Source organism: Pogoniulus pusillus, unplaced genomic scaffold (assembly GCF_015220805.1).
Source record: "Pogoniulus pusillus isolate bPogPus1 unplaced genomic scaffold, bPogPus1.pri scaffold_72_arrow_ctg1, whole genome shotgun sequence".
In the NCBI taxonomy this organism is placed as follows: domain Eukaryota; kingdom Metazoa; phylum Chordata; class Aves; order Piciformes; family Lybiidae; genus Pogoniulus; species Pogoniulus pusillus.
Window position 1 is genome coordinate 99,289 of NW_026974719.1, and position 18,557 is coordinate 117,845.

Sequence of the window (18,557 nt, forward strand, 5' to 3'; positions counted from 1 at the left end):
TGGTACATGCCTATGAAATGGAACCATGACTTACCCCTTTGTTGTTCAGAGCTTGAACACTGAGGTCTGGGTTCAGTCCTGCCTGATCCTGGAGACTTAACAGCAGCAGGAGGCCGAGGTGTTGCCTGTAGCAAAGAGAGGAGTGAGTTAGAGAATCATTTTGATTGCAAAAGACCTTTAAGATCATCAAGTCCAACTGTTACCTAACTCTCCTCTGGTGCTAAACCATGTCCCATAGCACCACATCTTTGGGTAACAGGGATGGTGATTCAGCTCTGGGGAGACTGTTCAAGTGGTTGAGAATGCTTTCAGTTAAGAAGTTTCTTCTGTGATCCAGTATTCAACCTCTGGTGGTCTTTACCAATTAAAGCATTTTCAAGGTTTTGAGGATTTCAGCAGAAATTCAGGGCTGCATTTAGTCTTTTCATATAGCTACCAAAGGAGGGTGGGAAGAAAGCAGCAGCATGCAGCCAGAGCAAGACTACATTTACAACCCTTCCAAAGCAGAGGGCAACTAAGTCAACTCTCTCTACACTGCTGAATATTGTTGTATTAATGCCTGGTGAATACTAGGGCACAGCTACACCTTTAAGTTGAGGAGGTATTACTTAGGGGGCTGTTTGCACGCTGCTAACTAGCAGAGTATCAGTGCAGTTTCCACTATGTGAAACCTGGCCACAGCTCAGTGGAATTGCTAGCATCTGTGCCCAGAAATCCAAGAGCTGCACCACTTGCTTCATTGCATGTCTCAGCTCACTAAGCTGCCCCTCAGCACATACACAGAGTTTATCCCCAGATACAGAGCCTCGGAGGAGAGCTCAGTAGTCCTGCTTCTGAATGCAGATTTGTGCATTTATCAATGCAGCCTGTGCCAGTGCTTGAAAACTCCGTCATCTGCAGAAGGTGCTTTGGTAACAGGCCTGGGTGTTGCCAGTGAAGTGGGAAGGGAGGTCTTACGAATCGCCGTACAAAGCAATGCCTCAACGAGTCTTCTTTCCCTTTTTATGTGCAATTACTTCTGGCTTTTTCCTTTTTGTTTCCATTTATCCAACCCACCAATGAAGGAACAGAAACAAGAGACTCATATGCACTCACTGACATCTTGGAATCAGTGACAAAGATGTGCAGGACCCAGCCCCAGCTCATCCCATATGGGAGGGATTATATCCTTGGTGTTGCAGTCTCATGCAAGTGGGACTGTAACAGAAAAGATATTTGCTCAAAAGCTTGTGCAAGAGCATCAGGCTTGCCTCGAGCATCAGACACCTGAGGGCAAATGTGAAGCTGTTTGCCATAAGGCTCTCAAAAGCAGAAAGAGTTGCTGGGTGGCTGCCCCGAGCATATGAAGTACTTTTTCTAAGCTGAGGACTGCCAGTATCTTTGAAGTTCTTCAAAGGCATTGCTGTCACCCGGGTTGCTCTGCTCGAGTACAACTTGCGTACCCAAAACAAGTCAGCACGCGTGTGCCTCCCTCGCCATGCAAGGGCTGTGTTTGCTTCGGGCTTTTTTTTTTTGTCTGCACCAGCTGGTAGTCAACTCTCCTGCTAGGTGTAAGAAGTTTGTTCCTCCCACAAACCCTTGCAGTTTATGAGAGTTCTGAATGCAGGCAGCGATCGCTAGGCAGGTTTCACAAAGATGCTTTCTGGGTATCTGTAGTGAGTTCGTTGTGATCTGTAATTCATGCTCCTAAGTGATATTCTATTTCAAAAAGAAATTTGAAGCTTAATCAGCAATAATCCAGGATTACAGAACGTCCTGCCCTCTTTTTTTTTAATAGTAACAGGTCTGCTTTAATTAGAAGCCTTTCTAATGCAGATTAAGGCATTAGGCAAACAGGAATCCTCCCATCTCTCAGTGAAATGATGAGAGTTCCGGGAGGCCCATTTAGATAATCAACATTGCAGAACGTTGCACTAAGGCATGCGCAGTCAGTTGGAGTGGGATAAATGCTCAAAAACCCAACGTCATGAACTTTTGAGACCTAGCAGATTATTTTCTTTCCCAAAATAGCCTCTAATCCTGCATATCTTCACCTGGATAGACCTGCTGAGGCTACTGATGTGAATCAGTTCCTGAAAGCTGGGGACCTACGCAAGCACTCCACAAACAAAAAGATACTAAGGCTGCATTACAGCTAGCAGAACAGGTCAGATTCATTTCTCCTTTACCAATTCAAGATTAAGTCCACCAGATGTTCTCTGCAGCACCTGTCAAAGTGACGACATAGACAGAAACAGCCTGGGGAAGAGCTGAAATAAACCCTACGGGATGAAAAATAGGAAGATGCAATTTGAGAGTTTAATGATAGCTTTCTTGAAAAGAAAGTAAGCAGCCACATCCCATTCATCTGTGGTACAAACCACCTCTGTGAAAAGGGGATGAAGAAAAACCATCCCATGTATTTTCTGTCCAATGGACAACAAGAACTGGGATGTTTGCTTAATGGAGAATTCCAGTTTTCAGATCTCACTTGATTGAGTGAATCCAAGAGGGGTTTCTGCACAGTAGCCTGTATTTTACCATGGCTGTTTGGTGAATCAGCTTTTGAAGTCAGATCTGTTGTGTCTTGGGAAATGCTTTTGTCTCTGTGAGAAATGCAAGACCGAAAGTCAAAATGCTGCTGCACACTGTAATTGATTTTTGTGTCTATACAATTAGCTTAAAGTATTAATATAAAAAGTAGGTAGCTTCATCTAATGATTTTTTTTGAGTAATCTGAACCATCTGCCTCTAGATATTAAGGAGTTCACTCTTTAATCCAGATTATGGCTGACAAACTGGTTTTGGCATTCACGTTTCACTAGCATTGTGCCCTTGAAGAGCTGATGTGGCTGTAGAAACTCTCCCGCCTACAATTGTTGGGACTGCAAACGTTTTTCGCTTGCTTTGGCTTTCTTGCAGCTGTTTGCTTACAGCTTTTTTTTTTTTTTTTTTAAAGAAGATGGCCTTTCTAATGAAAAGTATGTTGAGCAACCAGGTAAAGAATTTGGGACTTGGAGGTGGAGGGGAAGAAAGCAAAGAAGAAAGCACTCCTTCTGATCCAGCAGCAGCTGCAGGAATGACCAGGGAGGAGTATGAGGAATATCAAAAGCAAATGGTTGAGGAGAAGTGAGTACCTGTTCCCTTATTATCAGTATGGGGCTGATTCTTGGTACCTTTGTGCAGATAAAATGACCCAAGCAAAAGCCAGATAGGCAACTCCCTGCCGTTCCCTTTTAAAGCAGATGAATCTTCGCTAAAGAGGCTTTCCAAAGCAAAAAGTTCACCAACTGGAAACGATCAAGTACTGTGCTTCCCCCATCCCCTCATCCTGCAGCTCTCTCCTGCACTTCCCTGCTGTCTCCACACTTCGATATGCTGGGTTCATTCCTAGCTGCTCTTGCTTGGTCTATCCAAATTTTCTACAAGCATAAAGCTGTTTGTTGTGCAGGAGTTCATTCTAAAACGTGTGTGATTTGTTCTCCTAGTACTCCATGTGGGCTACAAATTCAATGCCTAATTTTTCCCTTTGTCCACATTGACTGTGGCAGGCACAAAATTAAAAGGCATTGTCTAGGAAAAGGCTTTAAGATTGTTCTTTTTGGTAGCTGCATTTTCAGTTGTTTTTTCCAAAAACCTACTTAATAAAGCAGACCTTTCAAACTGATTCCATTTTGTTTTACCTGTGATTATAGTATTTGCCACTTTGCTATATTTAAATATCAAATGAATATCCATGAAATAAAGGCCTTCACATGTAGGAGTTCAAATCATGCATAATTATAAATAAAACGATTGACTTTTAAACCTCAAATGCATCTGTTCCTCTAATGGTCAATTACATAATGGCTGTGTAAATCCTTCAAGTAAGATGATTATAGGTGAAAGGTTAATGACTGATGGAATTTGAGGTATCCAGGTCTGCATTTAGCAGAAGTACTTCTATCACAAAACGCTGGATGGGCATCATCTGGTTTGGGATAAACCACAATGCTCTGCTGTGCGTTTTGCCAAAGGATATAAAGAAGAGAAATAATCACCCACCAGCAAGATGCTTCGCTGAGACCAAGAAGCAAAAGGAGATTCTGGAGATAAGGAAAATGCTCAGAAAAGGAATTGTTTCCATCACGTTTTCAAGCATGGCATGTACTGATGAACTGGTGCAGGAGTACTTCTGAAAGTATGGTTTGAAACTATCATAGGAAGAGCTGAAGCTTTCACACACAGCTTTCCCATTCCTGCAGAGCTTTGTGTTCCAGTGGATAATCACATAGAATCAACCAGGTTGGAAGAGACCTCCAAGCTCATCCTGTCCAACCTAGCACCCACCCCTATCCAATCAACTAGATCATGGCACTAAGTGCCTCCTCCAGGCTTTTTCTGAACATCCTCCAGAATAAAAAGGCATAAGATCAGGCCAGACACTAGGGCCCAGGCAATGGTGGGAGATTGGCCAAGTGTCTTCTGCCAGGTATCCTCATGATGCCAGGACAAACAAAAAGTCCAGATCTACCCGAGCAGAAATTCCTGACCCCCAGCCCCTTGGGACACCTAAAGGGATAGGTATTGATGCCTTGTGGGAATATGTCCTGACACCTGCTGTGGCTGCTAATGATTCCTCTGGAGGAAAGGGCAAGAGAAGAGAAAGTTTGAGAAAGAGAGGGAGAATATGCCAGAAGGGCTTAAAAAAAAACCTCTAAGCTTCCTGTCAGTGACTGGCTGAAAGAAGTTTCAGAGCTTCCAGTTAATGTGAAACTTCCCTCCCACCTCAAACGAGAGAGGAAAAAAAAACCACCCCATAACTCATTTATGGAAGCAGAGGAAAGACAACTTTTCATCTTGCAAGTGGCTTTTATGTGACAAAATAGCTATACTGGGACAAAAACTATTTTGCCATAGAATGTTTGTGAGGATGCTTCTAGGGAAAAACATAGAGAGGGGAGAAGGTGAAGGTTACCAAATGTTACCAAAAACCTTTGAGGATATGCATTTTGGAAATGAATACATAAGTAATGCAACAAAAACTTTCACTGAACAGTTCCTAAATCTACTCAAAGCATTTTATAAAGTCACGGATAAAAGAAGTGCTTTCCGCACAGGGGAGCCCTGGGATGTTCTGAAGCAGTACACGGCTGCAGGAAAGACCAGGAACGCTCCTAGGTGACATCCAGGGCTACTAACGGAGACGCTGTTGGGCCAGCTTCTGGCTCCAGTACTCTACACTGATTTTTGCAAGCTGAGCAGCTTTGATCCAGGACTGCTTATCTTCCATCTACTGATGGAGATGGGAGCCTAGGATAGGTAAGCTATTGGTCTGACCTGGAAAGACCGTGGTGGCACTCTGCGCGTGTGCTCATGCCAGAAGGAGGTCATGTTTATAGGACAGCAGCACTGGCAGGCAGCCACCCCTTTGTAAGTGCCCCAGTGGAATAAGAGAGGAATAAGTGCAACTTTTCTGTTCTGCTCACTGGCATTGGTCACTGCTACAGCCAGCAAGAACAGCTAGATGGGTCCAAGCCCCAGACACTGGAGTTTGCCTTCTCCGTCGTTCTTCACAGGACGCAAAGAGATCGCTCTGAGAACAAGCTCGGGGCGCAGAGGCCTGACCCCCTAGCATGACTCCTTTCGTGCCTTTGGACAATTTATGCAACAGTGTAACTCCTGCTTGTAGCTTTTCGCAGCTGGTTCAGTCCTGAGGAGCACATTTCACCAGCAACTTCAATAAACCTTCTTTTCCAATTTCCAGGATGGAAAGAGATGCAGCATTTGCACACAAAAAAGCAGAACGAGCCTGCCTGAGGGTTCACCTGAGAGAGAAGTACAGACTCCCAAAGGTAAGCCTGCAGTCCATGCTCTCGTCTAGGTCCGCAGCCAAGGCTACGGCAAATGCAGGACAACCAGTGCAGGATCCTGGACATGGCAGCTTGCCTCATCTGTGGGATTCCCTCACAGCTCAGTGCAGACACAGACAGGCCCAAGCCATGGTTTTCCCTAGTGACTGCCTCTCTTAGACCCTTTTTGCTCTGCTCAGGAGACGGATCTGGCAGAAAGAGTCTCGTGGTCCCGTTGTGCGCTGCCACACCAGGCAGAGGCGGCAGGAGGGGCTGGTAGCTGGCCTGACCGCGTGGCACTCGGCAGCAGCACGCAACAGCGGAGCAAAGCAGCTACAGGCAAGGTCCCCGGGAACCTCTGCGAGTTGTGTGTTATGCCAGGCTCCTGAAGGGTCATTTTTACTGCTGCCTTCTACAGCAAGCAAGCAAACTGCCCATTCTGTTTTCTCTAGTGCTCCTGACATTGTCAAACATTCCCAGGAAAACTGAAACACAGACAGCAGACACTGCAAGCCACAGAGAAAGCTAGGGGGGTGCTAAAAGCAGACAGCAGCTGCAATGGCCTGTGGCTAGTGACAGAAAGCACAGCTAGTGCTTACACTGATGGTACCTGCCTGACAAACACTCATGGACACGGACAAGGACAGCCCCCTGCTCTGTTTGCTGTAGCAGCAAGACTTCCTCCTCCACTCATTTCCTGACCATCTTTCATGTTTTCAGGGATTTAACTGCAAAAAAATCTTGTTTATCAAAGGCTTAGCAAAGTACAGGCTTTAGCATCAACCCTGCACTAAACATCCACAGATCTCACCTATTTACAAAAAGTTTTGAAGTTGAATCTTCTGCAGACTATCTCCTGTTGCAAGATGGTGCTCAGGTGCTGGACCTCAGTGGGTTTCAAGAAAGCTAAGAGCCTATTTGACCCTGTGAGTGTGAGCCCAGGTAGACAGAAGCCTGATTACTACATCAGGTGTAACTGAAATACTCTAACAGTAAGTTTGCAGATGACACCAAGCTAGGAGCAGGTGTTGATCTGTTGGAGGGTAGGAGAGACCTGCAGAAGGACCTTGACAGGCTGAATGGGTGGGCAGAAGCCAATGGGATGAGACCAAACAAGGCCAAGTGCAGGGTTCTGCACTTTGGCCACAACAACCTCAAGCAGCACTACGGGCTGCAGCCACTTGAGGTTTGGTCTCTTTCTACCAGGCAACCAGCAACAGAACAAGGGGACACAGTCTCAAGTTGTGCTGGGGGAGCTATAGACTGGATGTTAGGAGGAAGTTGTTCACGGAGAGAGTGATTGGCATTGGAATGGGCTGCCCAGGGAGGTGCTGGAGTTGCCATCCCTGGAGGTGTTCAAGAAAAGCCAGTCTGAGACACTTAGTGCCATGGTCTGGTTGACTGGATAGGGCTGGGTGCTAGGTTGGACTGGTTGAGCTTCAAGGTCTCTTCCAATCTGCTAGATTCTACATGGCTTCACTTCCCAGACCCTTCTATGTGGGGATGACAGCCCTAGCTGAGGTCCAGGACTACTCATGCCATGTTTTAGTCTGTACTAATCAGGCAGCAGTAAGGAAATGATCAACAGTGAGTTCCACACATTTATGACACAGAATCAGCCAGGTTGGAAGAGACCTCCAGGCTCATCCAGTCCAACCTATCAACCCAGCCCTATCCAATCAACTAGATCGTGGCACTAAGTGCCTCATCCAGTCTTTTCTTGAACATCTCCAGGGACGGTGACTCCACCACCTCCCTGGGAAGCCCATTCCAATGGCAAATCACTCTGTGATGAACTTCTTCCTAATATCCAGCCTGTACCTCTCCTGACACAACTTGAGACTGTGTCCCCAGGATACTTCATTCAGAATTGGGTCAGGGTGACCGTCATGAAGATCACCAAACAGCAGGGAACCAAGAGTCAACCTGAGGCCTGCAGGCACCTTGGCTTGTTAGGACCCAACTCAAAGAAGAGCTGAGGGCAAAGTCTGCCCAGGAGCTGTCACGTCATATGATTTTAGCTCTGTAACAGCATAAGCATTGTTAAGGGATTGTCTGAAATCTCCATCACATCTCCTAGCATCTGCAGGAGGAGCATGTTCTCCTGGAGCCAGGAATTAAAACAGACGACTGCATGGCCAGACATGGTCCACTAACCATCAACCAACCATAACCATCCTGCTCAGCATTCATCTAAATACTGGGTGTAGCTGGATGAAATGTCATGCTAGAAATGCCAGGCCATGGCCCAAAGCTGCCACCAGAGTAACTGATGACAAGGAAAAGGGCTTTGCAAACATGTCCTCTCCTTGCAGTGTTTTGCAGGGCTTCAGGGGAACCACTTTTTCACTAGCATTTTTTGGGGGAAGTGTTTCATAGTATTTTTCAAAAGAAACACCTACAACCACTTTGTACAGGCATTCTTTTTGGGAAACAAACATTTCCAATAGCTACTGTAGGGGAAAAAATAGTAGAAAAGTAGATCTATAGCTATTCTTCTTCAATAGTCAAAGCTTTTAGATCTTGTCAAAATCATGCCAGGTTATGGAATTCAAGGGACTAGCGAGCTTAGACCAGGACTGTGTAAGAGACTATCAAGTGGCTTAATGGCAGGGGTGATGACACCAGCACTGTAAGAGCACAGCCCTGCACTGGCTCATTTCAGGGTTCAGATGTATCACCAGGTTCACAGAAGACAGATTCTCAGACACGGAAATATGACGGAGAAATTTAAAAACTTATCTTAGAACCTACGAGCAACAGAACTCAGTGCCGATGTTTTCTGTGGCAAGCACAACCGAACGCCAAAGCATCTGCAGCCATCGCTGCTGAAATGTCAGAAGGACTTCTCGCCAAAACATCGCGAGCGTCAGAAAGAAAGGATGGAGCGGTCAAACACAAATCTGACGACGTCACCTTGGCTCAGAAAGTAATTCTCGAGCGGAAACACAAAGTGCAAACTCTGTAGTTTTAGCACGGTGCCGGTCCGGCGCTGTCTCTCAGCCCGAGCCGAAACAGGCCCCCTAGTGCCACGCTCCTCAAACCGCACCACTCCTGACAGCGTTCGCCCGAGCCCCGACGGCACGGCACAGCCCGGAAGGGCAGGGAATGCACCTGGCGACTCGGTAAAAAGGTTCAGAACCAGCGGTGGAAAACGTAGTTTTCTCTAGCCTTGAACGCACTGCTTTTACCACCAAACCCTTACAGCCTGCCTTTTCAAGCAAGAGGCAGATGTGGCAGAACGCTGGAGACAGGTGCGGGGTTGGGGGAAAGAAGCCAGGGGAGGAAACTGCGGAGAAACCTCAGTTAAGCTCCTCCTGCTTGCCCGAGCAACGTGTCCCCGCCCAGCAAAGCTCCCGCAAGCCAACTCGAAGCGAATGGGAACGGCAACCCCCCCGAACGGACACGAGACTCACCGCCTTCACGTTTACATCCTCCGGCGCCCCAGCAATTCCGCAGCCCGGCCGGCGGGAGCCGCCGGTTCGCACGGCGCCTTCCCGACAGCCCCAGCCCGGGGCGGCAGGCGGCTGCAGCACTTATCGGCACCCGGCTGATGAGCGAGGCACCGCCAGCTGAGCGAAAGGAGGCCTCGTCCCGCTCTGCTCAGCGCCGGCCAGCGCACACCTGCGGCGCTGCCTGCAGCCTTGGTCCCCGCTCTACAAACAAGTGTGGACAGGCTGGAAAGTGTCTCGAGAAGGGCGCCAAGGATGATCCGAGCACTGTAAACCCTGCCGTGTGAGGAAAGGCTGAGAGAGCAGGAGTTGAGCATCCTTGAGAAGACATGGCTCAGGGCAGACCTTATTGCCATGGACCAGTGCATAAAGGGCAGCCATCAGGAGGATGGAGACCCTGCTTTCACAAGGAGTCCCATGGAAAAGACAAGGCTTGATGGGGGCAAGTTACTGCTGAGGAGATGCCTGTTGGAATCCAGAAGGAAATGTTTCCCCATGAGAACAGTCAGACCTTGCACTCATCTCCCAAGGGAAGCAGTACAGTCACCTACATTTGACAGTTTTCAGACTCAGCTTGATGGGGTGCTGGGCCAGGTCATTTCAACTACACCACTGCCTAGAAAGGTTGGACCAAACCATCCTTGAGCTTGCTTCTGACCTGGCATTCTGTGATCCTATTACTTTTATTGAAGGCACAGTTTTTCAGCTTTAAAAGCGAAGCCTACACCTCCTGTAGTTTCTCATTCAAATGACCCCTTTAAATGAAACGAGACTTCTACAGGTGGTTATCAAAGTGACACATTTGAATTTCAGTCTCTTTTTGGTATTCAGATTGCTTCCAGACAGAACATGCATCTGGAAGAGAAAGGGAAATGCCTGGAGAGACACAGACGTATGTTGGTGCACGACTAGTATCATACGTAGGGATAGGATCCTCCAGCTGCAGTACACTCTTTGTCCTGGGCTCTGGGTGCTCAGCACAGTGACAAGAGAGAGGAAAACGTATCCTGAGGGCAAGGTTAATTACAGAAAGATTAATTATGGGGGGAAAAATGAAGTATAAGATTTTAAGTGGTTGATTGGATTGTAGGCCTAAGTCTCTAAACAGCAGCATTTTCATTAGCAGCTGAGTTGTAAAATATCATTAAGCTTTGTCCGCCCTTTGGAGGCGTATGCTGAGACAGCTGCTGCACAGCATTTCCCCACGGCCTTGCCACACTCTGCAAGGTCCCAGCTCTCAATCTGAAGAGGAACACTTAAGTGCCTAGCTCTAAAGTAAAAGTCTGTGGCACGGGGTGTTTGTGATCTTGAAAGTCTGCCATCTATAGTGCTTCTTTCAGTCCTAAGATGGTGTTCAAGGGCTCCGCAGTGGCCCTTGGATGACTTTGGCCAAGAGTGCTGCCCCCTCGTAGCACCCAAAAGTGCAGTGGTGATCAGAGTCTTAAATCTGGCACACACTAAGTGCTCTTGGGGGGGAGGGGGCAATTTCAGTAATAACAGTAGATGACTTGCTGCCAAAGTAGGATAGGAGCTGTAAGCCAGCACAGAAGATACTAAGCACAGGCTCAGCTCTGCTGCTTTTCTGTGGTTGCAACTATACCTGGCAGGAGATGCTTTTCTGCACTTGTATAGCATTTCTTGGTTGAAGCCCTCATGCAAACATATCTTAACCAGGAAGAAAATGAAATTATTCTGTGTGCTACATGTCTCTGAAAATAAGTCAGCTCTCTGATGCAACGTGATGGCAGCAAACTGCTCTCAGATCTGTGGTAAGATGTTCATTAGCTTGAAAAATGAAATTAGTCATTTCAGGTATGGGATAGAAAGCCTGAATATTACCAGTATCAATCCCTACCACACGTTGTAAAAGATGGCATGGAGTTGGGAACTAAGCAGGGCCCCCTTTTCAGTGCAGAATCTAAAGCTCCATGCGATCTGGGCCAGATTTATGAGAGAAAGCAGGCCCTTAATGAACCTAATCCTATTAACAGAACTGTCAACATAGGTCTGTCAGCAGAAAGATGCTTTTAGGCATGAGACATTTGAGCTGCGGACAACATTTTCATCTCTGGAGTATTCAATGCATCACCTGTATATACAAAAGTGTATTTACAGATTATAGAAATGCATAAATAAATCTTTTAACTTAAACCCACCACTCACTCACTGCCCTTTTCCTGAACCAGGATCCAGTAAACAGTTAACTTCTGCAAGGTCTAAACACAGAGGTTTGAGGTGGTAGTGCTTGTGATGCAGGAGAGGAACATCTGACCACAGGCCTGTCCAAAGATCTCTGCAGCATGGCAGCCTCTCCCCATGGGCCCCACCACCCCCTTCACATCACTGCTTTGCACGTGCATCCGCCAGGTCAGCTCAGACGCCACCACTCTCTGTCAGAGCACTGCCACATCTGTGCTGCTCCTCCATCCAAGCGTCAGGGGTTCTGTTGAATTCCTAAGGCCTCAGGAGGGAACTATGTCATCAGGGAGGTGGATCCCTTCCCCTAGTCAAAGCACTTCTGTGGACACTGCTCTGCAAGACTCTCGGCTCCAGCAGGCTGGTTTTGATTCACTGATATTTAGAGAGGAAGAGACTCAGATGCAGTAGCAGGAGCTGCTGAAGGCATTGAAGGAAAAGCTCACCATGAGAGGCATACGTAGGCACTGCATCTCAAACAGCTCCTGCCCTCCTCAGCTGCAAGAATTGTTCCCACTTGGTCTAATGAGTGTTGCCATGCCAGAATTAAGGGACTTTTTCACTTGTGTGCAGCCACTACGTAAGCTCTTGCTGTGCATATTGACCAGGAAGAAGGAGAAACTTATATCAGGAGAGGCTCTTCAGTGCCCTCAGGCTTTGGAGTAAAATCTGAAAATGAGCTTGGTGAATTCTTTTGCTGCTCTGTTTTCATAATAGGCCAGAGTAAAACAGCTAGGGATCCACTGTGGAAAAATGGAGCGACAAAGTGGATATGAGCAGGCAGCAGGATTAGGATTGCTCCCTGAAAAGGTCCAGGCCAGGGCAATGAGACAGCCCAGCAGAAGCAGTGTCCTCACCCACAGGCACAGGCACTGAACACAGCAAAGAGCTGGGTCTGACAGCAGGGTCCAGCGACAGCCTGGTGACTGTCAGGGAAGGCATCCTGGAAAACCAGTCATCAAGCCAGGCTCGGCAGGGCACCACCTTGGCACCAGCACAGCTGTGACCTATTTTAGGGCAGGACTAGGGGCTTGACATAAGCTGAAATGGTATTTCTGGGCCCTAAGGGTGAGAGGATTCTCATTTAAGCTGTTTTGGGCAATGAAATGATAGCCCTGAGAGATGGAGTGTCAGTCAGCCTCCACACTGTGCTACAAACTGTGATCCCTGTGAAAGGGTGAGATAAGAGAGCGCTTGTGGGAAAGCAGGTTGGCAGTTCCAGCCTGTGGCTTCTCACACTTGTGAAGTATCAGCACCCTGAGATGGTATAGATCAGTATGGGGCTGCTGTACCCACTTGCAACTCAAGGCAGGATGGATCTTGGTTCCATATGTAACTGGAGTATTAAAGGTGCTGAGCTGGAGGATCAGTGCTGAAGTCACTTACTTGCCCAAGGATCTCCCTGCACAGGCCAGGTGAATCCAGTGCACAGTGAGCAAGGAGTCAGGAGAGCACTTCAGGGAGACAGCTCAGCTGGCCCGTGGAGAGGGCTGGGAGCTTTGATCCCTTTTGTGTGCAGTCAGACCCCACAGAAACAAACGCTGAGACTGTCTCTTTGCTGCGTGCACCTGGTGCCACGTACGCGTGAAGCGCTCTGCGTGACATTGCACCTACGACAGAACAGATCTGAGTTTGGCTACATCAGATGCATCACCAGGGCCAAAGGACATCACCGGGACTGCTGAATTGTCAGAATGGTGCCTGACCCAGTTTTGGCCTGGGCACTCTCCCAAGAAGTTCCCAGAGGCTGTTTGGGAGTTAGAACAGACATGGCCAATAGGCAGCTAGATGGGACCACCCTGTTTGGTAGGGTGAGTGAGTTCAATAGCATTTCAGTGGGTTGTTCCAGGCCAGCTGGCCTTGGGGCAAGAGACCAGTGCCAGGCATATTTAATTTACTAGAATAGATGTTGCTTCTTGCTCTCAGAAATCCTAAAATGGTGGCTGAACAGTAGTAGAGACCTGGAGACTGTGGAGATTCAAGTCATCAGGAGAGTCATCATCCAGTCCAGTGTGGGCTTGGTGGAGTCCAGGCTCACTGTGTACTTGCAGCATTAGACTGGCTTTAAGAACATCCTGTGGGAAAATCTTCTGGTCTTCCCTTGTGAGAAAAGAAAGTTTAAATTATTTCCACCAGACTTAAGAAACACAAATCCAACAACTGGTGAAATCAGAAACTTTATTGTAGAGTCACAGAACTGACTTGAATTTCCATTTAAAATTGAAGTAACAGAACCAAATCCATCAAATTTTAGAAGAGGCCACGCAGGATCTTCTGTGCTTCTTGGCTTATTGTTGAGCTCTTCCCTGCTGAAGCTCATGCTGGGTCTATTCAAGGACAGGCTAAATGCCAAGCAAGTAGAGGCAGGTGACTTGGGCAGGATTGTACTGCTGTAGACTACATCTGAAGAAGTTTTTCTTTGGTCAGAGAACACTCTGGAGCCCCAAACCATGCTGTTGGTCACACTTTGGGTTCCAGCAGGACAGGAGTTTTCTGCACCAGAAGAGCTGTTGACATCAGGGAAGTGTGAGCTGTGCAGGTGGCTCTTTGCATCGTGCGCAGGGATGACGTCCTCAATTCTAACAGCTTCTCAAGAAAAGAATGTGTCTGATGGGGACTTTTTCAGTGGTGAACCCAGCATTTTTTTTTATCATCCTCTACTGCTACTTAGGAGAATCTCAAAGGGTTAACTCCTCTACTAGCCAGCACTTGCCAATTAAAAGCTTCATACATTTACCGGCTACACCACCAGTAACGAGTACTCCTGCCACTTGGTTACATTGTTTCTAGCTGCCACAGATCTGATAGCAGCAACCTTTACCTGAAGGAGTCACCCATTTCAACCCTGAAGTAGTAACAATCAGGGTACCTCATTCTGTGTTCTCGTAAGAGGTACAGAACGCAGAGCTGGGCAAACTATGCAGTCAAGCATTGCAGCCTGCCCACCCTTGCTAGGGCCTGGAACGACACAGACATTGCCCAGATACATCCTTCCATTCATTCTTGCCTTCATTCATTCATGCAAACCCAGGACCCCTCTCACTCTCAAAAACACCTCCTGCTGACAGCATTGCTGCTTATTCATATCAAGCCTTTGCTGCTGTCATGCTTCATTTTGGAGATGTAATGAGGCATTAATGCTTATCTTTGATGTGTGAACTGTGTCAAAATACTCTCTTCTTCTGAGCTCTGGATCCATCCAAATCCCCCATAAAATGTGAACAAAATCACCATTGTTTGAAGAATTGACATAGCCTCACTGACAGAGCATTCCAGTGGGCAGGCAGGAAGCCTGCACAGCCCTTACTGCATCTCAGCCTTTTTAATTGCTTAACCAGTTCCTTCTCCTGTCTCCTTTTGCTTTCTCAGACTCGCATCCAACCTCCATCCTCTCTTTTGTTGTCTAAGTCCTCCTATTACCCCACTTAGCAGCACGGCTCCGACTATGTGCCAGGCAGTCCCTGCATTTCAGCACAAGTCAGAGATGCCAACCCAAGCCTAGGTATAGTTTACAGAGACAGTGTGGGGAGGACAGGGACCTTTTCCCCAGTAAATCTTCCCTAAATGTAGCACGCCTTCCTTCAGGAAGGCTTCAGCTGAGTGCTGATCCCTACAAATACCCACCAACAAACCAACAGGGAAAGGCAGCTACACAGTGCTTCTGAACCTGTAGCTTGATTGCATAGCAGGTGACAGCCGCAGCAGTGCTGCAGCAGGTCTTTGGTGGGTACAAATAAGCTTGTGGCAGATTTCCTGCAGGGTCAGCAGGTTACCACAAGGCAGCACAGATTTCCAAAACAGCAAGTTACACGGGGAGCTTCAGTTGTGATGCTGCCAAAACCCTGTAATTGACATAGCCTGAAACATCCCAACGCTTGTGTGGGGGCTGATGGAACCCCCTGAATTCACAAGCTGCATCTAAAGCCTTTGACTGAAACATCTGTGCATATGCTTCAGTTCTCCCCCAGACAAACAAACAGACCAGACTCACAGGGATATGTGGTCAGCAGGAGCAGGGAGGTCATTCTGCCCCTGTACTCTGCACTGGTTAGACCACACCTTGAGTACTGTGTTCAGTTCTGGGGCCCCCAGTTTAGGAGGGACATTGAGATGCTTGAGCATGTCCAGAGAAGGGCGACGAGGCTGGGGAGAGGCCTTGAGCACAGCCCTACGAGGAGAGGCTGAGGGAGCTGGGACTGTTTAGCCTGGAGAAGAGGAGGCTCAGGGGAGACCTTATTGCTGTCTACAACTACCTGAGGGGTGGTTGTGGCCAGGAGGAGGTTGCTCTCTTCTCTCAGGTGGCCAGCACCAGCACAAGAGGACACAGCCTCAAGCTGTGCCAGGGGAGATTTAGGCTGGAGGTGAGGAGAAAGTTCTTCACTGAGAGAGTCATTGGACACTGGAATGGGCTGCCCGGGGAGGTGGTGGAGTCGCCGTCCCTGGGGCACTTCAAGGCAAGGTTGGACGTGGCACTTGGTGCCATGGTCTAGCCTTGAGCTCTGTGGTAAAGGGTTGGACTTGATGATCTGTGAGGTCTCTTCCAACCTTGATGATACTGTGATACTGTTCATGGGCTGTTTTTATTGTCTGCTCTTTGTATCAGAGTGAGTTGGATGAGAATCAAATACAGATGGCTGGAGAAGATGTGGGTTTGCCAGAAGACCTTCAGAAGATGGTGGCAGAAGATCAGGTGGAGGAAGAGGACAAGGACTCTATCCTGGGGCAGCTGCAGAACATCCAGAACATGGACATGGATGCGATCAAAGAAAAGGCACAAGCTACCTTCACCGAAATGAAACAGGCAGCTGAGCAGAAATGTTCTGTGATGTAGAAGAGACACTTCTGCCCAGAGGCTGGGGAATCAGCCTTGTCCCGCAGTGGCTACAGAGTGAGGGGAGGCAGAGGGATGCACGTAGCTCTATAGCATTAACTGTAAATAGAGAAAAGCGAGAGAGAGACTTTAGAGCCCTGGGGAGGGGTCACAATTTGTGTGCTGTGACTGCTTAGTGCTAAGTTAGAACTGATCCTCATGTTTCAACATGACATTTTTCCCCATGGAAAAAAATATGGCTTCAAAAAAGCCAACGCTGGGGAAAAAATGTGCCTTTTCCATTTTTCAAAGTGATCTAAATGTTATTAAATGTGGGGTTTTTTTTAGCAAAATTGTGCTGCTGATGTATAACATATAGGCAACCACTCACTTCATGCTGCTTTCAGAAATAAATGCATATATTTCTAAAACCACATGTCTGTTTCAAATATTTTGAACCAAACTCACTGTTCAGACATTGATATTTCCTACAAGAACTTTATATTCAAAAAAGATTTTGACCCTCTCTGTACTAAACATACAAAAGGCAAAAAGCAAAGCCATATAATTCTACAGCTTGGGCCAAAACTGTCCTCTTACTTAGAACTGAAGGGGGACTTGTAGGAAATCAAGGCTTGGGAGCTATCAGCAAGCTATGATACCAGACAGCAGCAGAAACCTCTCCAGGCTGCTATAATTTCAGTCTCCAAATGCAGCTCAAACGCCAAGTGACAGCAGCAGTCCTCTGCTTGACTGCTACATGTGCCAAATTCTGGAGACTGCGGTACCAGCAAATCACTTGTGTAGGCTAAAAGGAGACTTTTATTTCAGGAGTTATCTCCATACAAGGCTGTAATCCTGTGAACGTAAATCTAGCCCACCTGGGAGATTGTGCCAGGGCAGGGCAACTAAACCCTGAGAAAATTAATGACTTCCACTAGTGCTAAGTCTGGCTGAGCCTGTGGGACAGGCAGGACCCCCTTCAAGGGTGTTAGATGCAATGGGTTTTAGATTTTCTTTGCTGTTGTTCACTATTTTCCTGGGCAAACCCTAAGCAGACACTGGCCTGATTACCTCTCACTCCCCAGCAAGCAGCAGTGATGCTGGCTAACACTTGGAGGAGAGTGGCCTGTTACAGAGCAGCTGGCTGTTTGAGGGATGGCTGCTTGCTTGAGGGAGTGCTGCCACGGCCACCAGCAACTTGGGCAGGCAGTGATGGGGCTGGCAGAGATGATCTCCACCACAACAGGGGCCTGTGGTCAAGGCAGACGAGGGTAAGCCTGTCTCTGCACTCAGACGGCCACAGCGGTTGTCATGTCATGCATGGCAAGCCAGGAAGCAGCTGTGCAGCCCTTGCACAGGGGTGCTCTCACAGGGATGTGCACACAAGGGTGTGCTCACAGCACTGCTCCCGATGGGATCACGTGTTCTATGAAATGAAGGACTTTGTCAGTTCTCCAAAAGCTAGCCTGCCAGCAAAATCTGCACATGAACACATCTAGCACCTTCCTACAGGCTTATAAGTCTCTTTCCCTGTTTCCACCCAACCAAGTAAAAATACTAATTTTAAATGAATAAATGCACTAAGTACAGTTTGTCTCTTTTCTTTCTTTCCTTCTTTCTCTTCCTTCCTACCTCCCTCCTGCCTTCTCTCATCCTTCTGTCCCCTCACTCTTTTGCCTCTCGTTCTTCCTTCTTCTCTCTCTTTCCTTTCCCGTCTCTTGGATCTGTCTCGGTTCTAGTTTAAATTTCCCAGAGTCTCAAATACAGTTAATAGAGCCAATAATCATTTATAGGATGCCTTTCCCTCTTCCCCCCTTTTTTCAAAGAAAAGGGATTAGATGTAGAGAGGAAAAGGTATAACACACCAAAATAAATAGTCTCACTTCGATGTGCAACTTAAAAGAGAAAAATGTTAACAATAAATAAAAGTTATTCGAGGTGGGGGAGTTACAAAGAAGGTCTAGGGAAGAGAAATCAAGGTACAAAACACATACCACCAGATCCATGCAACGGGTTTCCCACACCTCGTGTGCTGCTGGCTGCGTGGCGAAACACAGAGCAGCAGCAGGGCGGTGGTGTCAGGCAGGGAGGCAGGGCGGAGGGAACGAAGCAGGCGTTTCCTCTGCTTTTATGGGGGCTATAGAGGAAGTGGGAGTGGGCTAACCTCCACATCTGGAGAAAGGGTCGGACCCACGCCCGGCAGGAGTCAGGACCTGGGGTCAAGGTCAAGACCACTCCCCAGGAGGGTTAACCCTTTACAGGATCGAATCAGTTTCCCTCTGTCTC

The 18,557-nt window shown here is 47.6% G+C and overlaps 1 protein-coding gene and 1 long non-coding RNA gene across 2 annotated transcripts in view; one reads left to right on the forward strand and one right to left on the reverse strand.

The window, feature by feature from the left end:
• Positions 1 to 9,316, reverse strand: part of LOC135174524 (uncharacterized) — a 16,484-nt gene extending 7,168 nt beyond the window's left edge. The window contains exons 1-2 of the long non-coding RNA XR_010301952.1: positions 9,227 to 9,316; positions 35 to 125 (exon numbers count right to left, since the gene is read on the reverse strand). This is a non-coding gene — a long non-coding RNA (uncharacterized LOC135174524). The remainder of the gene's footprint in view (positions 1 to 34; positions 126 to 9,226) is intronic.
• On the forward strand, positions 2,942 to 16,596 carry CPLX4 (complexin 4). The gene is made up of 3 exons (XM_064141800.1): positions 2,942 to 3,108; positions 5,726 to 5,813; positions 16,062 to 16,596. The coding sequence occupies exons 1-3, from the start codon at positions 2,942 to 2,944 to the stop codon at positions 16,287 to 16,289; spliced, it is 483 nt and encodes a 160-aa protein (XP_063997870.1). The 3' UTR covers positions 16,290 to 16,596.
• Positions 16,597 to 18,557: the final 1,961 nt, after the last annotated feature.

Coding starts and splice junctions, on each gene's coding strand:
- CPLX4 (XM_064141800.1), top strand. CDS start 2,942: ATGGCCTTTCTAATGAAAAGTATGTTGAGCAACCAGGTAAAGAATTTG. Junction 3,109..5,725: donor AAGCAAATGGTTGAGGAGAA/GTGAGTACCTGT, acceptor TCCAATTTCCAG/GATGGAAAGAGATGCAGCAT. Junction 5,814..16,061: donor AGAAGTACAGACTCCCAAAG/GTAAGCCTGCAG, acceptor TCTTTGTATCAG/AGTGAGTTGGATGAGAATCA.